Below are 27,212 nucleotides of genomic sequence, written 5' to 3' on the forward strand. Positions count from 1 at the left end.
TCCTAGTTTGACCATAATTAACCCCCTTCTGTACAGTATTGTGTTATTTTAACATTCATTTTTACTAGTTGCAGTTCGAAGTATGTTAACAGCTATCTTGATTTCAAAGAAAAATATGATCCTTATATTTACTTGAGAAACTAGAGATCAATTCTTCAGAAGCTGTGAACAAAGTTTGAAGTCTGGTGACAATAGGAACATAATAGGCTTTGTTTCTCTTTGTTTAATTATAATATTCTGTTCCCTTCAGTTACCTAGGACATAATTTTCCTCTTTATTTTCTTCGCTAGCCCTTTACTCCTGAAGGCAGCAACTTACACGAAGGCATGGATGGCTCCGTATGTGGCAACACTCTGCAGGACTCTGCCCAAGTGGTCATTTTTTCATGCAAGAGCCTGGATAATGAATGTGTTATTTCATAACTTTCTTTAGCTCCATCAGCAGCCAAGAGATTGGGCAGGTGACATAAAAGAGTGACCATAATAGTTTTTCTCTCTCCCAGTAGGGAAGTAAGTGACCAGTGTCTCTGGCATTGCACTTTGGAAGACCAAAAACAATGGCATCGCTGAATTGTCTGTTCTGGCCATGTTTCTCAAATTTGAAAGTAGGAATGGTCAAATAATGACTAAACAGTCTTCACATTTGCCCATTTTTAATTCATTCTAATTTAAGAATTGTTAATGGCAGAAATCCAGGACGACGTCATGATATACAGTGCTATAGAATGGTTGGATATAAGCTCTTGCCAGTGATTATGCAGTTGGTTAGCTCTCAAACTCAGCCAGGCTTGTTGGAAGAAGGGCAAAGCATACTTTCATACAGGAACCGTGGAAAAACCTATTCAAATGCAGACCATTCCTAAGAAACTGGCCATCTGTGCCTCTACCACATACAAAATGTTGGATAGTCACAGGGCTGTTGCACTGGGTAAACATTCACCTTCCAGGTGGAAGATTGTTTAAATTTAAACATTTGAGGGAACAGAAGAAAGTATTTAGTTTTAAAATGTGCATCCCCCTTCAACAACATAGTAAAACATCCCAAGGCACTTCACAGGAGCAGTTATCAAACAAAATTTGACACCGAGCCACATAAGGAGATTAGAACAGGTGACCAAAAGCTTGGTAAAAAGAGGTAGGTTTTAAGGAGCGACTTAAAGGAAGAGAAAGAGGTAGAGAGGCTTAGGGAGGGAATTCCAGAGCTTAGGGCCTAGGCAGCCGACGGCCACCAACGATGGAGCAATGAAAATCCGGGATGTGCAAGAGGCCAGAAACGGAGGAGCGCAGAGATCTGAAGGTAGTAGGGCTGGAGGAGGTAACAGAGATAGAGAGGGCCGAGGCTATGGAGGAATTTGAAAACAAGGATGAGAATTTTAAAATCGAGGCGTTGCCGGACTGCAAGCCAATGTAGGTCAGCGAGCACAGGGGTGATGGGTGAACGGGACTTGGAGCGAGTTAGGATACGGCAGCAGAGTTTTGGATAAGCTCAAGTTTACAGAGGGTGCAAGGTGGGAGGCCGGCTCGGAATGCATTGGAATAGTCGAGTCTAGAGGTAACAAAGGCATGGATGAGGGTTTCAGCAGCAGATGAGCTGAGGCAGTGGCGTAGAAGGGCGATTTTACGGAGGTGGAAGTGGCCTTTGTGATGGGAAGGACATGGGGTCAGAAGCTCAGCTCAGGGTCAAATCGGTACTATTTGCCTTTAAAATGAAGTGATGCCACTTTACAATGATCTAATGACAACAGATGCCAATCACTGCTGGATGATACCTTAGAAAAATTGAAATGAGAGCTACATATGGCCCAGGTTGAAGATGTCAGCTTTCTCTGGAGTTTCACTAAATGTGATAATAACGCATCCTAAAATTTTTCTTAACCTCCATTAGAAAGGAACACACTACATAATATTCATCAGCTGGTTTTAAATTTACAACTTCAGGTGAGATATTACTACACACCAGATACCAATAGTAAAAAATTACTGCATTACTCAAGTTTTTTTTTATAGCTGGGTATTACATTTACATTGATCAAGCACTAGCTTATAATCAACACTTAAAACATCAGATATTAGAGTACTGTTGCACGCTAAATAGAGTACTTCTTCAAGTCCACCATGTTCATTGAACGGGTTCAATCTTACGGCACTGGAATAGGTTCAATTGCAGCTGACAGTTCAATTATTGTGTCATGTGCCAGAGCAGGATTGCTTTTTCCTGTGCGAGAAAAATTTGATGATTCAATTTTCAAGATCAAATCCGATTTAGGATTTTGAGCAATTTAAAGTCAAGTTCCTTGCCTTTTTTCCTATGCTGCAAAAGTTTTTTTTTAAATCAACTTGTTGGCTAATGGGAAATTTTTATGGCTGTACTTTTGAAGTCTTAATTACTTACCTACACGTCAGCAAAACATTATGTTGGCTATTGGTTCATTAATGTTTGGATAATTGATGATGTGAAAGATTTGATACACATTCATCCTAGATCTGTAGTTACTATGATATGGTTTATAAATTGGTATCTGCCCATAGGAGGGTAGATCTAATTTCAATCAATTTGGTTGATTTTTAAAAAAAAATGAAAAACCACACATGTATTTAAATACAGGCGGGTAACATATAGATTTTAAAAGATGTTGCAAAAGGAAAATAGTTAACTTGAATTGTTGGTTTCTTGCAAGCGTGCCATTAATTTAATTGACTGTTATTTTCTCTTTTCCCTCTGCAAATAGTTCTATTGTCTTTCAGCAAATTAAGTCACATTTGTTTATCTTCTAGTGCAGATGTCAACAACACCCGGCCATTGTCCAACAAGACACTCAATACTGGCAAGTAAAAGTAGCATAGAAGTAGAATACCTGACCCACAAAATGTGTAGTGTGTGTTATTAAATATAAGATAAATGACAGATTAAAAAGCAGTGATGAAATTCTATGCTCTGCAACAGGACAATGAAATCTCGTTGTATATAAGGTATAACACGCTGTGTAATAATCCATCAACACTTCTGGTCATGACTTTTACTGATATTCCAAGCATGAAACATTTCTGAGAATAGGTCATCTATAGCCCACCTTCTACAGCCCAAATTGTCTGCATTCATCGGTCATAGAATCACAGAATGGTTACAGCGCGGGAGGCCGTCATTCGGCCCATCAGTTCCGTGCCGGCTCTTTGCAAGAACAATCCAGCTAGTCCCACTCCCCGGCCCTATCCTTGCAAATTTTTTCCCATCAAGTACTTATCCAATTCCCTTTTGAAAGCCACGACTGAATCTGCCTCCACCACCCCCTCAGGCAGTGCTTTCCAGATCACAACCGCTCACTGTGTAAAAAAAGTCCACACCAGAAAACCATTAATTCAGCCTCAAGATTTCCTTTATTACTAAGAAGCTTTTCTGAAGCAACATGACCTTGAGATGTTTTGATTTTCTTTGATGTTTTATTTTACAATCCACTGCTTATTACCATTAACAACAGTGTCAAAAACATTCCAAATTGTTTATTAAGAACCTTCTCAGGACAGGTTCAAAGTTAAATCCAACAGAGCTGAATTTAAAATCCCACTGCAAGATCAAGTTTATTCTATTTTTTTATCGTAAGCAGAAATTTATCTCAAGTAATTTGTACAGAATGAATCCCACATTCACATACAGTACCAGAAACTGCATATATAGACTGAATCCCATACAATACTGACAAGATACAGAATGAGTGAGTGTGGGATTCATTCTGTACGTGCAGTCTCCGGAAGTGAGAGTGTGGGTTTCATACAGTATCTGTCAGTCTCTGGCACTGTATGAGAGTGTGGGATTCAATCTATAGAAACATGGGAAAATTTACAGCACAGGAGGCCGCCATTCGGCCCATCGTGTCTGCGCCGGCCAAAAAAGAGCCACCCAGCCTAATCCCACATTCCAGCACTTAGCCCATAGCCTTGTAGTATGGCACTTCAGGTGCATATCCAAGTACCTTTTACATGTGTTGAGGGTTTCTGCCTCTACCACCGTTTCAGCTAGTGGGTTCCAGACCCCCACCGCCCTCTGGCTGAAAAAAAATCTTTCCTCAGCTTCCCTCTAATCCTTCTACCAATTACTTTCAATCTATGCCCCCTGGTTATTGACCTCTGCTAAGGGAAATAGGTCCCTCTTGTCCACTCCAAATAGGCCCCTCATAATTTTATACACCTCAATTAAATCACCCCTCAGCTTCCTCTGTTCCAAAGAAAAAAACCCCAGCCTATCCAGTCTTTCTCCATAGCTAAAATTCTCCAATCCTGGCAACATCTTCATAAATCTCCTCTGTACCCTTCTCTAGTGCAATCACATCTTTCCTGTAATGTGGTGACCAGAACTGTACACAGTACTCAAGCTATGGCCTAACTAGTGTTTTATACTGTTTTAGCATAACCTCCCTGCTCTTATATTCTACGCCTCGGCTAATAAAGGAAAGTATCCCGCATGCCTTCTTAACCACCTTATCTACCTTTCCTGCTACGTTCAGGGATCTGTGGACATGCACTCCAAGGACCCTCTCTTCCTCTACACCTCTCAATATCCTCCCATTTATTGTGTATTCCCTTGCCTTGTTTGACCTCCCCAAATGCATTACCTCACACTTCTCTGGATTGAATTCCATTTGCCACTTTTCTGCCCACCTGACCAGTCCATTGATATCTTCCTGCAGTCTACAGCTTTCCTCCTTATTATCAACCATATGGCCAACTTTTGTATCATCCGCAAACTTCTTAATCATGCCCCCTACGTTTAAGTCTAAATCATTGATATACACCACGAAAAGCAAGGGACCTAGTACTGAGCCCTGTGGAATCCCACTGGAAACAGCATTCCACTCACAAAAACACCCGACCATCACCCTTTGCTTCCTGCCACTGAGCCAATTTTGGATCCAACTTGCCACTTTCTCTTGGATCCCATGGGCTTTTACTTTTTTGACCAGTCTGCCATGCGGGACCTTGTCAAAAGCCTTGCTAAAATCCATGTAGACTACATCAAACGCACTACCCTCATCGACCCTCCTTGTTCCTCCTCAAAAAATTCAATCAAGTTAGTGAAACACGACCTTCCCTTAACAAATCCATGCTGACTGTCCTTGATTAACCCATGCCTTTCTAAATGACAATTTATACAGTCCCTCAGAATTGTTTCCAATAATTTGCCCACCACCGAGGTTAGGCTGACTGGCCTTGAATTACTCTGCCTATCCTTTTCCCCCTTTTTAAACAACAGTACAATGTTAGCAATCCTCCAATCCTCCGGCACCATGCCTGTAGCCAGGGAGGATTGGAAAATGATGGTCAGAGCCTCCGCTCTTTCCTCCATTGCATCTCAACAGCCTGGGATACAATTCATCCGGGCCTAGCGATTTATCTACTTTCAAAGATGCTAAACCCCTCAATACTTTCTCTCTCACTATGCTTATCCCTTCCAATATTTCACACTCCTCCTCCTTAACTACAATCTCTGCATCGTCCCCCTCTTTTGTGAAGACAGGTGCAAAGTATTCATTAAGTACCATACCCACATCTTCTACCTCCACAAATAGGTTACCTTTTTGGTCACTAATAGGCCCTACTCTTTCCTTAGTTATCCTCTTGCTCTTTATGTATTTATAAAACATTTTTGGGTTTTCCTTAATTTTACTTGCCAGTATTTTTTCATACCCTCTCTTTGCTTTCTTAATTTCCTTTTTAATTTCACCCCTGCACTTTCTATACTTCTCTATACTTTTTTTAAAAATTCGTTCACGGGATGTGGGCGTCACTGGCGAGGCCAGCATTTATTGCCCATCCCTAATTGCCCTCGAGAAGGTGGTGGTGAGCTGCCTTCTTGAACCGCTGCAGTCCGTGTGGTATTCTGCAGTATTGAGCTCTCGGCATCTGAAATAAGCTTCCCTTTTTTGCCTTATCTTGCCATGTATGCTCCTAGTCATCCAGGGGGCTCTAGATTTGGCAGTCCCACCCTTTTTCTTCATGGGAATATGTTTCCTCTGAACCCCTTGAATCCCTCCCACTGCTGTGACACTGATTTACCTTCAAGTAACTGCTTCCAGTCCACTTTTGCTAAATCACTTCTCAGCTGAGTAAAATTGGCCTTTCCCCAATTTAGAACTTTTACTCCTGTTCTATCTTTGTCCTTTTCCATAACTATGCTAAATCTAACTGAATTGTGATTTATATGCAGTCTCTGGTATTGTATAAGCGTAGCATTCATTGTATAAGGGGGGTGCAACGAAGGTTCACTTGATTGATTCCTGGGATGAGAGGATTGTCCTTTCAGGAGAGATTGAGTAGAATAGGCCTATATTCTCTGGAGTTTAGAAGAATGAGAGGTGATCTCATTGAAACGTATAAAATTCTTGGAGGGCTTGACAGGTAGATGCTGAGAGGCTGTTTCCCCTGGTTGGAGAGTCTAGACCTAGGGATCATAGCTTCAAGATAAGAGGTCGACCATTTAGGACCGAGATGAGGAAAAATTTCTTCATTCAGTGGATTGTGAATTTCTACCCTAGAGGGTTGTGGATGCTCAGTCGTTGAGTATATTCAAGACTGAGATCGATAGATTTTTGGGCAATAAAGGAATCAAGGTATATGGGGATAGAGCGGGAAAGTGGAGTTGAGGTAGAAGATCAGTCATGATCTTACTGAATGGCGGAGCAGGCTCGAGGGGTCATATGGCCTATTCCTATTTCTTATGTTCTTATGTTGATTTCAAAGTGGGAAAGAGCAAGGTCAATATCAATATTGTGCCACTAGATGCTGCTAGTATATTGTAGACAAACACATCTTCTGAAACATGAATATTGTTATATCAGTTTTTAAACCATACATCAATTACAGATCTAGGCTTGAGGTGTATAAAATTATGAGGGGCTTAGATAGAGTGGATAGGAAGGTCCTATTTCCCTTAGCAGAGAGGTCAATAACCAGGGGGCATAGGTTGAAAGTAATTGGTAGAAGGATTGGAGGGGAGCTGAGGAAAATTTTTTTCAGCCAGATGGTGGTGGGGTCTGGAACTCACTACCTGAAAGGGTGGTAGAGGCAGAAACCCTAAACTCATTAAAAAAGTACTTGGATATGCACTTGAAGTGCCATAACCTACAAGGTTACAGACCAAGTGGTGGAAAGTGGGATTAGGCTGGGTGGCTCATTTTCAGCCGGCGCGGACACGGTTGGCCGAATGGCCTCCTTCTGTGCCGTTAATTTTCCATGATTCTCGGATGAGTGCAGAACAAGCTTATGGTCAATTACATCGAGGCTACAGCACAGAAACAGGCCACTTGGTCCAAATGATCTATGATCTATGATCAAATAAAACTGTTGGACTATAACCCGGTGTTGTAAGATTCCTTACAAATGATCTATGCTGGCGTTTATGCTCCACACAAGCCTCCTCTCTCCCTACTTCATCTAACCCAATCAGGATAATCCTCTATTCCTTTTTCTCTCATGTGCTTATCCAGATTCCCCGTAAATGCATTTATGCTATTTGCCTCAACTACTCCTTGTGGTAGTGCGTTCCACATTCTTACCACTCTTTGGGTAAAGAAGTTACTCCTGAATTCCCTATTGGTTTCATTAGCGACCATTTTATAACCTCTAATTTTGGACTCCCCAAGTGGAAATGTTTTCTCTAACGTCTACCCTACCAAACCCTATTATCTTAAAGGTCTCTATCAGGACACCCATCAGCCTTCGCTTTTCTAGAGAAAAGAGTCCCAGCCTGTTCAGCCTTTCCTGATAAAGATATCCTCTCAGCTCTGGTATCATCCTTGTGAATCTTTTTTGCACCCTCTCCAATGCCTCTGTATCCTTTCTATAATATGGAGACCAGAACGGTTCACAATATTCCAAGTGTGGTCTAACCAAGGTTCTATATAAGTTTAACATAACTTCTTTGCTTTGCAATTCTATCCCTTTAGAAATGAACCCTAGTGCTTGATTTGCCTTTTTATGGCCTTATTAACCTGCATCGCTACTTTTAGTGATTTGCATATCTGTACCCCGAGATCCCTCGTTTAGACTATTATCCAAGCAGTATGTGGCCTCCTTATTCTTCCTACCAAAATACACCACCTCATGCTGCTCTATGTTGAAATTCTCCACACAATGACCAAATACCTAAGTGTACACTTCAAATACATCCATAAATATTCTCATTAGCAAAGCAAATGGATTTAAAAACAACTTTTACAGCATAGAGAAAAGGGTAAGGAACTTGACTTTAAATTATGCTGAAAATCCTGTCCAAAACAATTTAAATGGGATTGGACCTTAGTGTAAAAATCAAGTGCAGATATATGATCCATCTTACTGTGGCACACAGAATAGACCTGCATAAAATAATTTATCTGTCAGTTTCAATTGGACCTATTACGGGACTGAACTTCTTCAAAGAACGTGAAGCCCCGTGGTCCAAACGTAGCTGCTAACAAAGTTTCAAATCAAATAAAGAACCATCCTGTGATTTAATGAAAGCTATGTGGGCTGCCAATTAGATCTGCACTGGCCAGTTTAGTTTGCTGAAACCATTTGGGAAGAGAGATAATGAGCCATGGAAATTACTACTCTTGGGCACTGACCCTTTCTCTTTTTCTCTTCTACACGTTATTGATAAGCCAAGTAAGGTGACTGCTATTCTGTGGGGAATATATTCAGTGTACATCATAATTCTTCAGTATTGCACCTGGTGAGCTTTTAAGTGAAAGTCAGCACAACATGCAGTGGCAAACTGCACTGCTTGAATGCACAACTAATTACATATACATAGGAACTCTGCGCAATTAATATTGATACTAACATTAACATCCGTTTGTCACCGACTCCAGCCAAAAAGTACTTACTTTCTTCATTTAAATTAAGATTTTGAAGAGACTTATTCAAGTTCCGCACTGAAGTGGCTGCACGGATATTCCCATAGGAACTCACTGAACGAAGCCTCGGAGTTGCTGGCCCATCACGCACTGGTGTGAAGTTTCCAGGTTCTGGAAGTTCAATAATGAAGATACATCAGTATGATAGAGATGATGGTTAAAAGTAGTTTTCAAATCTGTTTAATTTATATTTTCCTTCTTCTAAAATAAAGAGCTTCTTCACATGTTTGAGGGATTGGGGAGAGACAGAAGCAAAAGAGGAGCATTACTTTTATTCATCAACTATTGGCTTCCTGAGGGACTGCACTTTGAGATCTGTGAGCATATGGTACGTCTGTCCTTTCAGCTAAGGAGCAGTGTCTGGTGCAGGGGGAGAAAAGCAACAGCTTAAATCAGCAAAAGTTTTTTTTAAAAAAAAGATTGAATCAGTACTGAAATGCCAGCTAAACTATTGTACTTAATAATGGAAAATAAAAGAAACATCCATCACTAGATCATGCAGGATATTGTTAAACTACATATAAACAAATATTGTTTATTAAGATTAGTGGAAAAATTAGTGAAAAGCAGTTGACTATAAAAGTCTTTGGCTATGAAGCTTTATGTGACTTTTTAAATAAAAATTCCTGCCTGTCCATTAGCACTTTATTTAGCTGACAAAAAGGTAATTTGACAAGCAAGACATATAATCTACATAGATATACTTCATTGACGGAATAGTGGGATATCGGTAGTATGAAGGTTAAAATCATAAATAAAATCCTGTGGTAGCTTATGAAAGTGTTGAAGATGAGTAGCATCACTTGTGAAAATCTGATATTATAGTTATTAAGGAAGCACTGTTATTAATTTGGAAGATTCTTGAGAGTCATCATGATGCAACATCACCTCTACAGAGGTTTTTTTTTAAAGGATGTTTTTGGATTAAAATCCAGATGGCCCTTCATCCTCCATTCCTGCAACTTTGCTACTGGTATATTTCTGCCCTGTGATAGTCACACTAACAAACTCTACAAAAAAAAACCCAAGACTGGAGTTGTCTGACTGGCTATAAGAACATTGCTCTTTCCCCAATTTCAGCCCTCCCTGGACATGCTACTGTGGCCTTTTCACTGATCACATTGTCAGCTGAATGCACCTATAATGTTTTTTGGTTTTAGATCTGACCCAAGGTGGACTTATAAGATCTCTGGACAGACGTCTTGGCATACAGTAAATAAATATTTTTCACCCAAGTGGCAGCATGGAAAACTATGCAATCTAAGTGAAGTTGCAATTAGATGGCTAGAAATTGGAAGGCTCATTTTCTAATATACAAGTGGTGGCTTCGTAATACTCATGCTGAACGATGTAGATGATTATTGTGTTGAGTAACAATGGAAGCAGCTAGACTCTTGCTCTAAATTCATATCTGAAAGTCAACAATGCAGTTGGGGATATTCAATTAAAGTAGGGCCAGAGGGCACAAATTGAAATTAATAAAAAGTAAGTTTAAAACAGATATTAGGAAGAAGTCATTTACCCAAAGAAGGATAGGTGCTTGACAAAAATTTAAAAATCAGGTGTTCAAGATGCAGCTCAATGCTATGATGGGAGAGTTAGGGTACTGGAGGGATGAGCTTTGATGGGCTGAATAAATGTTTTTAAGCGTAATGTATGTTCATTGTGGAAGAAGCTAAAGAAAATGTGATTTATCTGAAAAGTAAAATTATTTTAAGTTTTATTTTAGCAATATGTGATTCTAATACTATTTATTCAGTTCATCCTAATTACTTGGATGAGAAAGATGCCACCTGGAGTTACTAAATTATCAGCACTGATTAATAAGGACGACATTCAGGGATTCAGATATCATGAACCATAAAAATGAAGCTCAGCTTTTTTCAATTAGTCTCTGGATTCATCCCCGGTTTATGCTAAAGCTAGCTGATCTCATCCTGGTCAGCAACATGGGCACTACTATTGGCTTCAATTGCCATGGGTTAGGCAAGGCAAATTTGGCCAGTGTTTTTGTTCAGCAAGGACCAGGCTAAATTGCACTGCCCACGTGACAGAATGTGAGCATCATCTTGTGTCTTATTACAAAAGTATTTTTAGGTTGTATCTTTTTCGTATCAAATTTTGGCAAGCTCAAGTATGGTGTAAATTGTTTTCTGTTACCAGCCTTTTGGAAGGGATTTCTTTTTCCGTTTTGGGTCGGTGTAAAGCAAATAAAGATTGTCTGACAATGTTAAATCGCTACAGAAATTTTCTCCTGGCCATGAAAATTTTGGATGCCTTAGGAGCTTTTAATCTATATCCACCTCAAATCATGGATTCTCTGAAGAACAAAGTTGTTTGTAGATTCCAATCAGGCAGCTGGCGAATGATGCAAGTATTCATTAGCTCCAAAGGCTGGGCCAACAAAAATATGCTTTGTTTCATCAGAGGTGATCAGGTGCAGACTGGGTCAGCATTAGCAATTTCTGGGTAACTATTTCAGCACTCAATGTGGAATGTGAGCATTTTGCACCAATGTATATCTGATTTGTTTTGATTGACAGTTCTCTCTACAGGGGGCTCAGGCTGGGAATAAATACAGCAGGGTTTTGACCACATTTTTAATTCACTTAGCCGAACCAGAGTTCTACATTACAGCGGAGAGTTGGAACTTCATGGGGCTGAAGTGCCTTGCTACATTTATTGAAGGTCCGGTTAAAAGTCTCTGAAAAATGAATTCTGAAACGCTCTGCTATTTTGGTTTCACAAACATACTGTGTTGCTCTTATTCAGATTTATTTTATTTTTTCCTGCATAAATTTACATTTTACATAAATATCATTTGTACTTTGGTCTAAAATATTTAGCATGCCAGCGTGGTGTTTTTTTCTGCCTATTGGAGCGATCAGGTAAGCATGGTCAATATTCCCAACATTTCAACTTTTAATTTGAGTAATGGGCAATTGTTAAACCTGTGGCACATTAACCTGTTCAAATCCATGCATGAGGGTCATAAATTTCAGGTCACGGAAAGCGCAGGCCCTGCCCACAGAAACTACCTTTGCTGGTGTGAGCGCAGGAGGAGGAGAAGACAAACTCTAACATCCCAATAGCCTGCTGACACTGCGAGGCACTTGAGGGTGGTTCCAGGAGAGTAATACTGTGCCTATGGAACCTTAACCCAAAGAGTCAATGCCTTCAGGGGCAAAGGGGAGAGAAGAAAATTGTTTAAGAAAATAAGTAAATAAAAAAAAACTATCTAAACCCCAAAGTTAAGATTGCAGGTAATTTTGTTTTTTTTGGGGGGAGGGAGGGATCTCTACCCTGCCATTTTAGTTTTTCCTACAAATGATAGATGTCATGCACAGACACATTAATAAGTGTGATGTAATCACTGCAGGTGTAAAGGATCAACCCCCCCCCCCCCAGCTGATCATTAGAAAATAACATTGGTCACATGCATCTTTTCACATAAATGGAAATAAACCATGCTAGCTACGCTTGCCCAATAAAAACTGCAAATGGAGGGAAACAAAACTGCAGCTGTTCAGGGTATCCGAAGCTCAGAATGCATTTCAATTAAAATGTGGCAAACATAGAAAAACTGTATTTGATACAATGGAGTGATTAAGGTTTATAAATTGTATTGTTCAATAACTCAATCTGAAAGGAATGTGTAGCGTGTCACCAACAAATTCAAAAAGAGAATTATTAAACTCAAAACATTGACATTTGCATTTACAACTGGTACATGTAATTTACTGATCAACACCACCTTACATATTTTCAACCCCCCAGACCACAATCCCCAGGAATGTTTTTGTTAAGTATAGATCGGTAGGTTCTTGTACAAACCTACAAGAATTCAAGAGAACTGTACCACTGAACAATACACTGACACAGAGGACTCTGCACACAAACATACTCTGATTGAAGTAGAATCTGGATTGACTCATAGTTCAATATACTGAACACATTTTTTATTCCCTATTATAACATCTTGCATTTCTAATCCTAGAAATGGAATTCATCACAGTACTGTCAGTTTGGTGAAAGATTAATCAATTTTATTGCAGGCATATTAACATCTAAAATCTGCTATAAAGATTAGTCTCAAAAGACAAACAATTATGAAAGTTAATTTTGCTGATTTTGAAATGTTAATATTTAAATGGAAGAAGAATTAATCTGGAAATTTTCAGAACTTTATTACGTGGAACATTATTGCAATTTATTTTTGCCATTCTATTCTGTTGGTACATTGGAGTGTGTGCAGCAGAATGGTAGGTTGCATGTCACCCACACACCATCAAAAAAGATCTCAAGTGGATATTAGGTGCTACTATATAAAGAGGAAAGCAAGTCTCCCCAGGTTCCTCTGCCAGAGGTCCACGGAGGACCAGGTGGAATGCTTGTCCTCTAGACTAGGAAATGGTCCTTTTAAAAAAAAGTTAGAGAGAAAAAAATGAAAACTTTTTGATGCGTGATTGTAATTTATTCACTTTTTCCATGCTAACCATACAAAATAACTGAATTATGGAGCAAAATAAAACTCCCAAAGTGCCTCCTAAAGGCAAAAATAACAGGTCACTGGGCAATTATGAGAGAAGGGTGAGGGGTGGCAACTGAAGGCATAAAGCAAAGCACTGGGTTTTGAGAAGACTTTTCAAGTGGGGAGAAAGATAAGAAGGCAGAAATGTTTAGAGAGCATTTGGGGCGGGGCGCGCGCATGGGCTGCTGAAGGCTCTGCGGCTGAAATTGGAGCAGAAAGAGAGTAGAGCCGGAAGAAAAAAAAAGTCCTTAATATAATTAAACTTCATTGGCAAGCTGCACTCATCTAATTTGAACAGGGTATAGGACTTACTTTGCCATATACTTAAAAACAACATTTCATTACTTTGATTTTAATTATAAAATCAGAAGTGCATGATGAATAGGTATACCTATCACACTAGCAGGGGAGGGAAGAGGGTAGTTCTTCTCTTCTTCCATGAACTGCAAGGCCACGGTGCAGAAATTACTTTCATACTGAATGACAAGATGACTGAATGCCACAACCAATTCCTGCCAATTAAAAAATAAATCTGTCAGTTCAATAAGATTAACCTTGGAATAATTTCAATAATCTAATGTAGATTTATATCATTGGCCAAAAGCGAGTGACAGTCGCAACTGCAAAGAAAAGTTACCATGGGACATTAATCCAAATATAACGTATTCTAACCACGGTAAATCTGGGAAACCAGAAGATTAAAAATCATTTACACCCTTTTGTCAACATCATTATGCATTAAGGGCATAATAGGAACGAGACAAAATCTGACACCAGTTGAAATACCACAGCTCGAAAGTGGAACTAAGCAGCTCAGTAACAAATTAAATCCCAGAAAATAAATAAAAAGACCATGCATTCTGGAAAGTGGAAATAAGATACTGGAAAATACCTGAAAGACAATAGATTAAAAGTTCAACGATGTAATCAAATCTATTTTATGCTTACATTTTAGGATATCTCAAACTCTCCAAAAACTTCAACCTCTCAACTCTCCCCAGTATACCACAATTCTCCAATCTCATGTTTCAACAGAACTTTTTCAACAGGGCTGTACACTGTAACAACTCTCTGAGAAGATCGTTCGCGCATAGGTGGATACGCCTGCACTATAGAAAAATGACTTGTCTGGAGTCAATTCCACTTGTTTCACATCCAAGATTTGTACATAATTGTTAATCTCTGGAAAATTGACTCAATTACAAAATTGAATGCTCCCTTGCTGCCAGTATATTGTCAAAAAGTAGTGTGTGCTTTCTCAGGTAGAAATTAATAGAAAAACTTTTTCTTAAAAAAACGAGGGGTGGGAGAGGAAAACATGGCAGAGAAAAGAAAACAGAGGTACTCTTTTACTTTATATTGCAGTCAAAAGTAAATTTAAGAGGGTAGAGTTTCCGCTTTGGCCGCAATTGGGAAATTGCAACCAAAATTGCATTGGTTAAGTTACAGTTCAAGTTTCCGCTAAAATGTATTTGCATCATCACAAACGTAAAATCTTCCATCAACCAGCGCAATAGGGCAGCGTAATAGAACACAATTGTTTCTTTGCATTAAAAGATATTCAATGATATATTTAAAAGTGGTAACCTGGTGCAGTTTTATTACTAGAGCTGAAAATGGGTTTATCACAAAAAAAAAGCTTTTTTTATTAAGAGTGTCTAGTCCTCCACCTGTGAGTAACCTGATTTTAAATCACTGAAAATGACTTAAATGGTACGGTATAGTTTTTTTTTAATAGTTTCATTGATGTACACTAGTTGGTAAATTAAAATAATTTTTGACACGTAAAAACTTTTAAAACGTGCCTACTAGCGCCTGTGCGCCTAAGAAAATGAGCGCAATTTGGAGAGCCTTCCCAAACCAATGAAATGGGCAGAATCTCGCAATGTCGACCTGGGGGCGTGGCCAGTTTTGTGGGCAGGGCCTGATCTGGCCGAACTGAATCTTAAACCAACGTAATAGATTGCTGAAAACCCTGAAGTACGTGGTTGCGGGCGAAACTCACTTTTAAAATTCCCCAATCTTTCCCCAACTGGTTCCGCCGATTGCGTTGGAATCTGGGCACAAAACTAGCAGAAACTCTACTTCAAGATCTCCTGGTTGAGAATATTGCATCTGCATTGTGCCAACCCAGTAATGCTTTTCTCTTAAAAGCAGCAGGTCCTTGTGGTTTTCTGTGGATGGAAAGCCCCTTATTGTATTTCATGTCAATATACTGGCACTCATTCCTTTGCCATGTCATTTAGTCAGTGAAGTGCAATATGTTTCCTAAAGATCTCTCACCATAATTCCAATTTCTCCCTTCATCTCCTCTTGAAGGCACTGATTCACACTGGAAAGCAATTCCACACTAGCCCTCTGGTACCTCATTCTACCAGCCATTCCTGAGATGTGAGCAAAAACAGCAAGTGCCAGCAGGCTGCTTGACTGGGGACGGCATCCCAGTTGAGGCCAATCCTGCAATAACATGACATCCACATGTGCACTTTCCAGTTTGGGGTCACTAGGTACCCATCAGAACGCGGAGTCCTGGAGGAATTTCCCCCTCTACTAGCATAGGGACACCGAGGAAAATTGTAGAACCCCTACCACTACCCGGGCTGAAAACAGTTAATTCAATATAGATCAGAGATCAAGCCTGGATTTTTCGGGTCTGTATTACTCGATACCTCATTTACCTTATTTCAATAAGGACAAAATTCCCTCTTTCATAGCCATCTCCTTCCCTCACCAGAAGAAAAGATCTCAAAGTGACTCTACAAGGTAGACATATTTATCTTAATCTGCAAATGTACTATTTATATGGTCTCAGGTTACAATTTATAGAAAATTCAACCTTTAAGCTTATTTGCTTCAGCTCATTTGGAGAAGCCTTATATTAGTCACTAAACTCTTGTGCTTTTCAAAGTCAAATGGAAGCCAGTGATTTATCAACAAATTCTGTTCTAAAACATTTGCTGTACTTTACTATAAAATTTATACAAGAAGCAGTAATGAAATATTCTATTTTACATTTCACTACTTTTGCCAATTGATAATGTAGTGCAATACAAACCTAAGCTACAACTACTAATCTTCATCTCATTCATCTAATGAAATGTACAACAGTTTATTGCCACCTTCTTAATTTACATAAAAACACATGCTCCAATCATTCTACCACCACAATTTTCAAGCTACTCAGATTTTACATGGAGGTCCCAATCCTGTATACATTCGGTACAGAAACCATAGTCTTATCCTTAAAGACAAAGCCAAACCACTCGACTGTATAAATCCATCACTGTCTCCATTACTCCTTTCTCTTTGTCACTGCAAAAGGCAGCTCCCACAGGTAAGCCTGTGTGCCCCATGATCTGAAACTCAATCTAATGGCCCAGAAATTGCTGGAGCAGCGTATCTTGCAATAATCGCCGTGAATTGGATTTTTTACCGCATCCTTCAGGTTGTATTATTTTAGCACCACAAATTTCTGGAAATGCGAGTTGATAACGGCATGGTGACATCAACGGAGCATCTGGGACCTCGGGAATGTCAGGTCCAATGGTCTATCTCCTTAACAAATAACATTTTAGGGTAGAGAAAGAAACACAGCGAACAACGGAGAAGGAAATAGGGCAAATTAGATACAAAAAGGGAAATAAAGAGGGAAAGGAAGAGAGTGGATTAATAAAGAGGAAAAAAAGACAGTAAGGAAAAGAAAGAAAAAAATTAAACTAAAAATTTAAAAAACCTCCAGAAACAATTTACCACCTGCAGGAGTGATACTCCACAGTTTCACTGTTCCTTTTCTGGGCCTCCAATCTTGTGTGGCATGTCAGGGCCATAAATTACATCATTAACAAGGTCCTTATGACATGAATTACCAGCCCTAAATGGTTGCGGTGAGATTAATTTGCCTAAACGGTGCAAATCCAGCAATTTCACGACAATGGGGAGGCTCACGGCGAGATGGTAATTTTTTCGGTCTTGGTGAGGCTAACAGCGGAGCGGCATAAATTGTCCAGCAACTTGTGGCGAATTGGAACTCTATGCACTAATAATCGCAGGCGTCATGAACTCAAACAATATTTTTCCAGCAATTTATGGGCCATTACGTTTCATATATGGCAAATCAATCAGAGAAGACTTTTTGAATTCTTCTTACAGAACTTGAGGTGAAGCTCTTCTCAAGGAAGAAGCAAAATTGTTCCTCAACAGAATATAGTCTTTGTATTAATTATGTAAGCGTGATCTTGCAAAGCATAATTTACCAGCCCACTTCACAGCAAGACGATCCAAAAGTAAAAAAAAACAACTCAATTCTCACACAGAACAAGCAACTGCCTTGCAGGCTGGTCTGTGTCAGATAAAGGTGATCAGCTGAACAATGCCAACATTCTGTTGACAGACATTAAGATGACCACTTAGAGTGACGACGAAGCCTGCAAATATACATTTTGGTTTCGCAATTTGACATGGTATCAACCCACAAGTTAGACACATTCTACTCTCACCCAGTTTAAGAGTATCTTTAACTTAATTCACTTCAGACAGCTTTCTTCCTGCAGCCTGTCCTGATATTTAGCGAGTTCTCTTGTGGTACATCAAGACATTAGCATGTCAAAATACTTGCTCTACTTTCAGTGGTACCTTAGCACTAAATCAAACAGCTCAGCTACAGCAAAATGCTGACTTTTAATGAAGGTGTTTAAAACTACTATTTAAAAACTAAGCAAAAACAAACAGAAACAATGGAGACAAAGTCAATTTTTGTCAAATCAATCAATGCTTTATCTAAGCACAATATATCAAAACTAATTGCAGTGAATTAGTGCTGGTGTTCTAATTCAGAAAGAACTGAGGCACACATGTCTGTTGCATTTCAAAGGTAAAGATTGTACGTCTTATAATAAAAGCATAAACACAAATGGCACTTTCACACTTCTGGGTAGATTCCAGGAATGTGCGGCTCAAGCAGATACCTGTAACTTCAGAATGCATCTCTCTCCTTACTACTGATGTGCTGCTGATCCTCGATAGAAAGAAACAACTTGTTTTCTGCACCTGTTCTCAGGACTCCTAAAAAAATTGAGTCCCAAATGGCAACACTGCAGAGTTTTCCTTCATAGTGTGCTGTCAGTGGTAGTAATTCTGTGCACCTATCATTAATACTATTAATATCAAGGTGCCCCAAGATTCTGAAGTGATCCTCTTTTGAGCTAAAGCTAAAATCATCAAAGGGAGGCATTTTTTAGTGGAATAATTTTTTATCCAATGACACAGTGATGGTGAGCAAAACCAAAAAGGCACAAAACTCTCACCTTCCTAACGACAGGGCTTCCATCATTTATTAGCTGGGCTAACATCATAGCTACATTGTGATCAATAGTTGTGGAATGGTCAGTTCGCTCTGCTGAGTTACCTACGAATGTGCCCAAGGCAAAGACAGCAGAACAACGCACCTGCAAGAAAAAAGATGAATAGTTTATTAAAATTCTTCGGAAAAAACTTCAAACTTGCAATTTTGTTTTGCCAAAGAGATCTGAGCGATTTGTGACTATTTAACATTGCTGTGCCCAAAATACCGACTCAAAAACAAATCCCATTGGTTCAAACATCAAAGGCAGGGAACATTTGAAGCAGTAAATATAGAGAGGAATCAATAAAACAAAGGCGATTCAGCCTTTGAAAGCTAGCTCATATTACAAAAACTTTGACGACAACAGAATATGATGAATTAAAATATATTTAATTACTCTCAGCACAATTGCAATAGTTTAAAAAGGCTGCAGCAACAAGCACTCAAAGGGTGCTAGTGGTTACAGTACTGGATTCTCAACCCAGAGATTGCAAGTCAAATCCCACCATAGCAAATTATAAAACTGAGCTCAATAAATCCAGCACAAGAAAAAAATGACTAAGATTGCTGGATGGTCATAAAAACACAGTTGGTTCACTCACATCTTGTCGCCCTTACCCAAACAGGTGTATATGACTCACGCTATGTGGCTGACTCATAATGACCTCAGTTGTAAAAGCAATCATCAAGAAGAGGGGCAACTAGGTTTGACAATACATCTCAAGAACACAATTTAAAAGAGAACTTCACAACTCCAGCTATAAACAAGCTTCTATAAGTTTAAACAAATGAGGTCAAGAAATTAGTGAAATTGCCCTTGAGAAGGTGGTGGTGAGCTGCCTTCTTGAACCGCTGCAGTCCGTGTGGTGAAGGTTCTCCCACAGTGCTGTTAGGAAGGGAGTTCCAGGATTTTGACCCAGCGACAATGAAGGAACGGCGATATATTTCCAAGTCGGGATGGTATGTGACTTGGGAACACCACCATCTGCACGTTCCCCTCCATGTACCTGCTGCTCTTGTCCTTCTAGGTGGTAGAGGTCACGGGTTTGGGAGGTGCTGTTGAAGAAGCCTTGGCGAGTTGCTGCAGTGCATCCTGTGGATGGTACACACTGCAGCCACAGTGCGCCGGTGGTGAGGGAGTGAATGTTTAGGATGGTGGATGGGTGCCAATCAAGTGGGCTGCTTTGTCCTGGATGGTGTTGAGCTTCTTGAGTGTTGTTGGAGCTGCACTCATCCAGACAAGTGGAGAGTATTCCGTCACACTCCTGACTTGTGCCTTGTAGATGGTGGAAAGGCTTTGGGCAGTCAGGAGGTGAGTCACGCGCCGCAGAATATCCAGCCTCTGACCTGCTCTTGTAGCCACAGTATTCATGTGGCTGGTCCAGTTTCTAGTCAATGGTGATCCCCAGGATGTTGATGGTGGGGGATTCAGCGACGGTAATGCCGTTGAATGTCAAGGGGAGGTGGTTAGACTCTCTCTTGTTGGAGATGGTCATTGCCTGGCACGAATGTTACTTGCCAGGCACGAATGTTACTTGCCACTTATGAGCCCAAGCCTGGATGTTGTCCAGGTCTTGTTGCATTCGGCCACGGACTGCTTCATTATCTAAGGGGTTGCGAATGGAACTGAACACTGTGCAATCATCAGCGAACATCCCCATTTCTGACCTTGTGATGGAGGGAAGGTCATTGATGAAGTAGCTGAAGATGGTCGGGCCTAGGACACTGCCCTGAGGAACTCCTGCAGCAATGTACAGATTGGCCTCCAACAACCACCACCATCTTCCTTTGTGCTTGGTATGACTCCAGCCACTGGAGAGTTTTCCCCTTGATTCCCATTTACTTCAATTTTACTAGGGCTCTTTGGTGCCACACTCGGTCAAATGCTGCCTTGATGTCAAGGGCAGTCACTCTCACCTCACCTCTGGAATTCAGCTCTTTTGTCCATGTTTGGACCAAGGCTGTAATGAGGTCTGGAGCCGAGTGGTCCTGGCAGAACCCAAACTGAGCATCGGTGAGCAGGTTATTGGCGAGTAAGTGCCGCTTGATAGCACTGTCGACGACACCTTCCATCACTTTGCTGATGATTGAGAGTAGACTGATGGGGCGGTAATTGGCCGGATGGGATTTGTCCTGCCTTTTGTGGACAGGACACACCTGGGCAATTTTCCACATTGTCGGGTAGATGCCAGTGTTGTAGCTGTACTGGAACAGCTTGGCTAGAGGCCCAGCTAGTTCTGGAGCACAAGTCTTCAGCACTACAGCCGGGATGTTGTTGGGGCCCATAGCCTTTGCTGTATCCAGTGCACTCAGCCGTTTCTTGATATCACGTGGAGTGAATCGAATTGGCTGAAGACTGGTTTCTGTGATGGTGGGTATATCGGGAGGAAGCCAAGATGGATCATCCACTCGCCACTTCTGGCTAAAGATGGTTGCAAATGCTTCAGCCTTGTCTTTTGCACTCATGTGCTGGACTCCGCCATCGTTGAGGATGGGGATGTTTACAGAGCCTTCTCCTCCTCTTAGTTGTTTAATTGTCCACCACCATTCACGACTGGATGTGGCAGGACTGCAGAGCTTTGATCTGATCCGTTGGTTATGGAATCGCTTAGCCCTGTCTATAGCATGTTGTTTCCACTGTTTAGCACGCATGTAGTCCTGTGTTCTACCATTTTAAAATCTTCCGGTGGGATATTTTTATACATACATGTTTCAAAAAGGTTCAAAATTGAGATCCTTTCTTTAGTAAACATACATACGATTCAAATCTCTCATTTTGCAACAGCCCTATGCTGGACGTAGTCTGTTAACAAACGATGAGCTGCTTGAAATGTACATAGTGCTGTGCATATTAATTTTTGTAGTCCAGAAATGTAAAGAAAGAACAAACTTGCATTTATATTACGCTTTTCACAACTTCAAGACGTCCTTTTGAAGTGTAGTCACTGTTGTAATGTAGGAAACGTGGCGACCAATTTGCGCTCAGCAGAGCAATGTGATAATAACCAGGTAATCTGTTTTACTGATGTTGGTTGAGGGATAAATATTGGCCAAGATACCGGGGAGAACTCCCCTGCTCTTCTTCAAAGTAATGCAATGGAATCTATTATGTCCACCTGTGAGGGCAGACAGGGCCGCAGTTTAACGACTCATCCGAAAGACAGCACCTTCAGTGCCAATACAGAGGGGGTGCTGTACTGTCCAAGTGTCAGCCTGGATTTTGTGCTCAAATCTCTGGAGTGCGACTTGTACCTATAACCTTCTGACTCAGACGAGAGAGTGCTACCCACTGAGCCACAGCTGACATTTAGCATTCCAAAGGAATGCCAGATTTATATGGTCATCGACCGGAAACATTACCTCGGTTTCGCTATCCACAGATGCTGCCTGATCTGCTGAGTGTTTCCAGCATTTTCTCTTTTTATTTCAGATATATATTTCAGTTTGTTGATCGTTAGAGGAATAGTATTGTCAAACATATATGCAGAAACTCTTTCTTATTTGCCAAACTTCACATGAATAAATTGTCTGGACTTCAGTTTCTTTTCCGGTTATAATGTGAAAAAGGATTCATTTATTTTTGTAGACTAAAAATAGGAGCCATGGCTCAGTGATAGCACTCTCGCCTATAAGTCAGGTGATTGTGGGTTCAAGCCCTACTCCAGAGAGTTGAACACATAATCCATGCTGACACAGTATTGAAGGAATGCTACATTGTCGCAAGTGCTGTCTTTCGAATGAGACACTGAACCAAGGCTCTGTAAAAGATTCTATAGCACTATTCAAAAAGGAGTAAAGGAGTCCTCCCAGTGTCCGGGCCAACATTCATCCCTCAATCAACACCAACAAAAAACAGATTATCTGGTCATTTATCTTACTGCTGCTTGTGGGACCTTGCTGTGCACAAATTGACTGTTGTATTTCCCTATAATATAACAGTAAGTACACTTCAAAAGTACTTCATTTGCTATGAAGTCCTGAGGTCATGAAAGGCACTATATAAATGCAAGCTTATTCATTCTTTCTTACCACCGCACCATTGGAATCTACAATTGGCCTCAGCATCTCAAATGACTAAAAAAAAAGCCATTATCCAGATTCCCATTTTTGATCAGCATTCAATGACCCCTGTTGGACCGTGCACATGTGTACAAAGGATTGTTTTGGCTGTGATCCCACCAACAGATGAATCAGCTTGACAATATTCAATGGGCTCACAAAAAGAAGAGCCACTTGGGCAAGATGTCAGAGGATAGCTGGCACCTGTGGGAACTACATTCCAGCATGAATTAGTAACAGAGGTAAGACAAACAGGAAAAAATGTTCCAAATTGCATCATTATGTCTTACAAAACTGGCAACATGTTAAACATCTGGCACCATATTTTCACACTTAATTTTAGTCCAGAGGAAAGCATCTGCTGATGTCACTGATTCATTCTGACATCACTGATTTATACAGCTCTGGGACAAGAATTGTAAAATACATTAGAGTGTTAATGAAAAGCCCACTTGTTACATTCTGTCAAAAGATAGTAAATTTTCATTCAGTACATCCTTGAGGGATTTCCTATGGGATTACGTTATGTTGTGAATCAGCAACAGCTGCTTCCTTTGGTACAGTAGACACAATACACTGAAGGATGCAATTTTTCACATGTACTGACTTCCCACTTTGGGTCCAATCTAATGCAGGCGAAAGCTGGCACCTAGTTCAATTGGAGAAGGAAACAGATTGATAATAGCTAAAATAGCTATATGTATCAGCTTCATAGAGGCTTCATTTCACACTGCACCTATAACAGCAACTTTTCAACAGTAGTATTTGATCTTATTTGGTAAATCTAAATTAATTCATGCCATGCTTACCGTGGGTACAGCCACACAAAAAAAGGCAAGCTATGCAAAATTCAACAATGATGATGTTTCCTGGAAAATAATGGAACAACTAACCATTTAGTTGCATTTGTTGCCAATAAGTCCCAACCATGCAATAGTTTCTTTAAATTCTGCTATGGGACAAAATGGTACCATGTACACACCTACCAGGACCCAATTTGAGCTGAAAAAATTCTGATGTGATGCAATGCAATGAACTAATACAAGAGCTAGCAAGGAAATGCAAAACACAAAAGGTAAAAATAATTAATTTGGACTACAGTATTCGGGCACTGGAAAAATGTATAATTTTCTCTGATTTCTCCTTTGTTACTTATCAACGCATTGGAGGAAGCAACATGTTTAGGGCAGTTTACCTCAGGTATTGGGTCTGAGAGGAGACTGTACAATTTCTCATGCGCTATGTCTCTTACACCACACCAGCGAGCAGCATCAAAATTCTGCCAGATACGCCCCAAGCAAATGGCCACCCACTGTCGCAGTAAAGGGTGAGGATCATTCAGCTGCTCCAGGCAAATAGCTATCAGATTACCCTGTAAGCAGGCTTCCTACAAAAAAAAATGGAAAAAATAGTTTTAGATAATATCTCTTAGTATACTGCATGAGGTTTTTCAGTTCATTTATAATGATCATCTGAACTTCTGCTTGTTCACACGGGCAGTTGCAACACCTTTCACCTAGAAGTCTCAAAACTGGTATGGCCAAAGACTAACAAAACCTAACTAATGCATTGATGGGCCCCCTGAGGTCAGAGATGTAGTAATCTTACAACAGACCCTGCCCTCTGTGTTATCAGCATAAATCTGTATAAGCTGATTTTTAAAGATCTTAAATAATTTGATTTTATACAATATTCACCTTGAATAAAATGTACATTTTTTAAAAAACTCATCTGCTATTGCACTTCTACTTCACTTTTTCCAAGTGCAATTCAAATATAAGCTTAGACATCACTCTAGAAACGAGGAAAATGTGAACAAGAAATGCCTGGACAAAGAGCTGCATGGAAGTTACCAGCTTCACTCAGCACAGGCTGAGGGGCTGAAGCCAGCAGCAACTTCACAGTCCAACAGCAGAGCAGGGGCAGATTAATTTACGGTGCTAATGGGCCCATTTCCAGAGGTTCCAGCCAAATATTGGGCCCCCGCCAGAATTGTCTAGTGTGACGTGGTGCTCAAGGGCACTTGGAAGTCTTACTGGGGTTTCACCTCAAATACAGAGGGTGCGGCTCGGGCCAGCTGAGAGTAGAGAGGCTGACTGAGGAATTTACACATTTCTGTTCTGCCGCTTGCTGATTACACTCTGCCAGGCCGGACCCTGAACGCTGCAGGAGGCACCGCCCGACTTCCTCCACGCCCAGGCACAGCGCCACATCTCAGAGCTGGACTGAAAACCTGGGGCAGGAACACGGTTCTCGGATAGAGGGTGTGAGCGCTCAGGCTTGGGCCGCGCACTTTCCGCAGGAACCATGGTGCTGGCCCCCGAATGTTCTTGGTGCCCAGGGCCTCAAGAATCTAGCTCTGCAACAGATAATCAAAATTTGGTGCCTTAGAGAATCAAAACTCGAAAAGAAAACAAAAGATCAGTACCGCTTGCCACAGAAATGATCAAAAAATTCCAATTCCGATAGGAATCAGGTAAGGTTGCAGTTTTTTTGCTTTAAAAAAAAAAGTACTCAACAGAGTACTGACAGAGATTATAGTTAAGGATGAGGAGGAATGTAAAATATTGGATGGGATAAACATAGTGAAAGAGCAAGTATTAAGGGGTTCAGCAGATTTGAAAGTAGATAAGTCGCCAGGTCCAGATGAAATGTATCCCAGGCTGTTAAGAGAAGCAAGGGAGGAAATAGCAGAGGGCTCTGACCATCATTTTCCAATCCTCCCTGGCTACAGGCGCGGTGCCGGAGGATTGGAGTACTGCTAACGTTGTACCATTGTTCAAAAAGGTACAAAAGGGATATATCAAGTATTTATAGGCTATTTAGTCTAACCTCGGTGGTGGGCAAATTATTGGAATCAATTCTGAGGGACAGCATAAATCGTCATTTAGAAAGGCATGGGTAATTCAAGGACAGTCAGCATGGGTTTGTTACAGGAAGGTCGTGTCTGACTAACTTGATTGAATTTTTTCAGGAGGCAACAAGGAGAGTCGATGAGGGTAACGCATTTGGTGTAGTCTACATGGATTTTAGCAAGGCTTTTGACAAGGTCCCACATAGCAGAATGGTCAAAAAAGTAAAAGCCCATGGATCCAAGGGAAAGTGGCAAGTTGGGTCCAAAATTGGCTCAGTGGCAGGAAGCAAACGGTAATGGTCGATGGGTGTTTTTGTGACTGGAAGGTTGTTTCCAGTGGGGTTCCACGGGGCTCAGTACTAGGTCCCTTGCTTTTTGTAGTATATATTAATGATTTGGGCTTGAATGTAGAGGGCATGATTAAGAAGTTTGCAGATGATACAAAAATTGGCTGTGTGGTTGATAGTGAGGAAGAAAACTGTAGACTGCAGGAAGATATCAATGGACTGAACAGGTGGGCAGAAAAGTGGCAAATGGAATTCAATCTGGAGAAGTCTGACGTAATGCATTTGGGGAGGGCAAACAAGGCAAGGGAATACACAATAAATGGGAGGCTACTGAGAAGTACAGAGGAACAGAGGGACCTTGGAGTGCATGTCCACAGATCCCTGAAGGTAGCAAGACAGGTAGATAAGGTGGTTAAGGAGGCATAGGGGATACTTTCCTTTATTAGCCGAGGCACAGAATATAAGAGCAGGGAGGTTATGCTAGAATAGTATAACACACTAGTTAGACCACAAATTGAGTACTGTGTACAGTTCTGGTCACCACATTACAGGAAAGGTATGATTGCACTAGAGAGGGTACAGAGGAGATTTACGAGGATGTTGCCAGGGCTGGAGAATTTTAGCTATGGGGAAAGATTGAATAGGCTGGGGTTGTTTTCTTTGGAACAAAAGAGGCTGAGGGGAGATTTAATTGAGGTGTATAAAATTATGAGGGGCCTAGATAGAGTGGATATGGAGGACCTATTTCCCTTAGCAGAGGGGTCAGTGATCAGGGGGCATAGATTTAAACTAATTGGTAGAAGGATTAGAGGGGAGCTGAGGAGAAATATTTTCACCCAGAAGGTGGTGGGGGTCTGGAACTCACTGCCTGGAATGGTGGTGGAGGCAGAAACCCTCAACTCATTTAAAAAGAACTTGGTTGTGCACTTGAAGTGTCGTAACCTACAGGGCTACGGAGCAAGTGGTGGAAAGTGGAATTAAGCTGGATAGCTCTTTTACGGCCGGCAAAGACACGATGGACTGAATAGCCTCCTTCTGCGCCGTAACATTCTATGATAACTAGGACCAGATTTAGTAACCTTATAGCGTACTGATGGGGACCACATTTAGAAATCTATTTGATAACTGATGATGGCGTCCACATTTAGAAACTGATGAAGTACACCTTTATGAACCTATAAAACTGTTGAGGTCCACGCGCAAAAATTTATAGGCTGATGAGGTCTCCCTCAATCTCTCTCCCCTCTCAAGGG

General features: G+C 40.7%; 1 protein-coding gene across 1 annotated transcript in view; it reads right to left on the reverse strand.

The window, feature by feature from the left end:
• The window catches only part of rptor (regulatory associated protein of MTOR, complex 1), a 355,394-nt gene that overhangs the window by 121,351 nt on the left and 206,831 nt on the right, over positions 1-27,212 (reverse strand). Inside the window, exons 16-19 of the mRNA XM_068003988.1 lie at positions 24,014-24,205; positions 18,722-18,862; positions 13,810-13,930; positions 8,858-8,998 (exon numbers count right to left, since the gene is read on the reverse strand). Coding sequence (XP_067860089.1) covers positions 8,858-8,998; positions 13,810-13,930; positions 18,722-18,862; positions 24,014-24,205 — 595 coding nt within the window. The remainder of the gene's footprint in view (positions 1-8,857; positions 8,999-13,809; positions 13,931-18,721; positions 18,863-24,013; positions 24,206-27,212) is intronic.

Source organism: Heptranchias perlo, chromosome 23 (genome assembly GCF_035084215.1).
Source record: "Heptranchias perlo isolate sHepPer1 chromosome 23, sHepPer1.hap1, whole genome shotgun sequence".
Lineage (NCBI taxonomy): Eukaryota > Metazoa > Chordata > Chondrichthyes > Hexanchiformes > Hexanchidae > Heptranchias > Heptranchias perlo.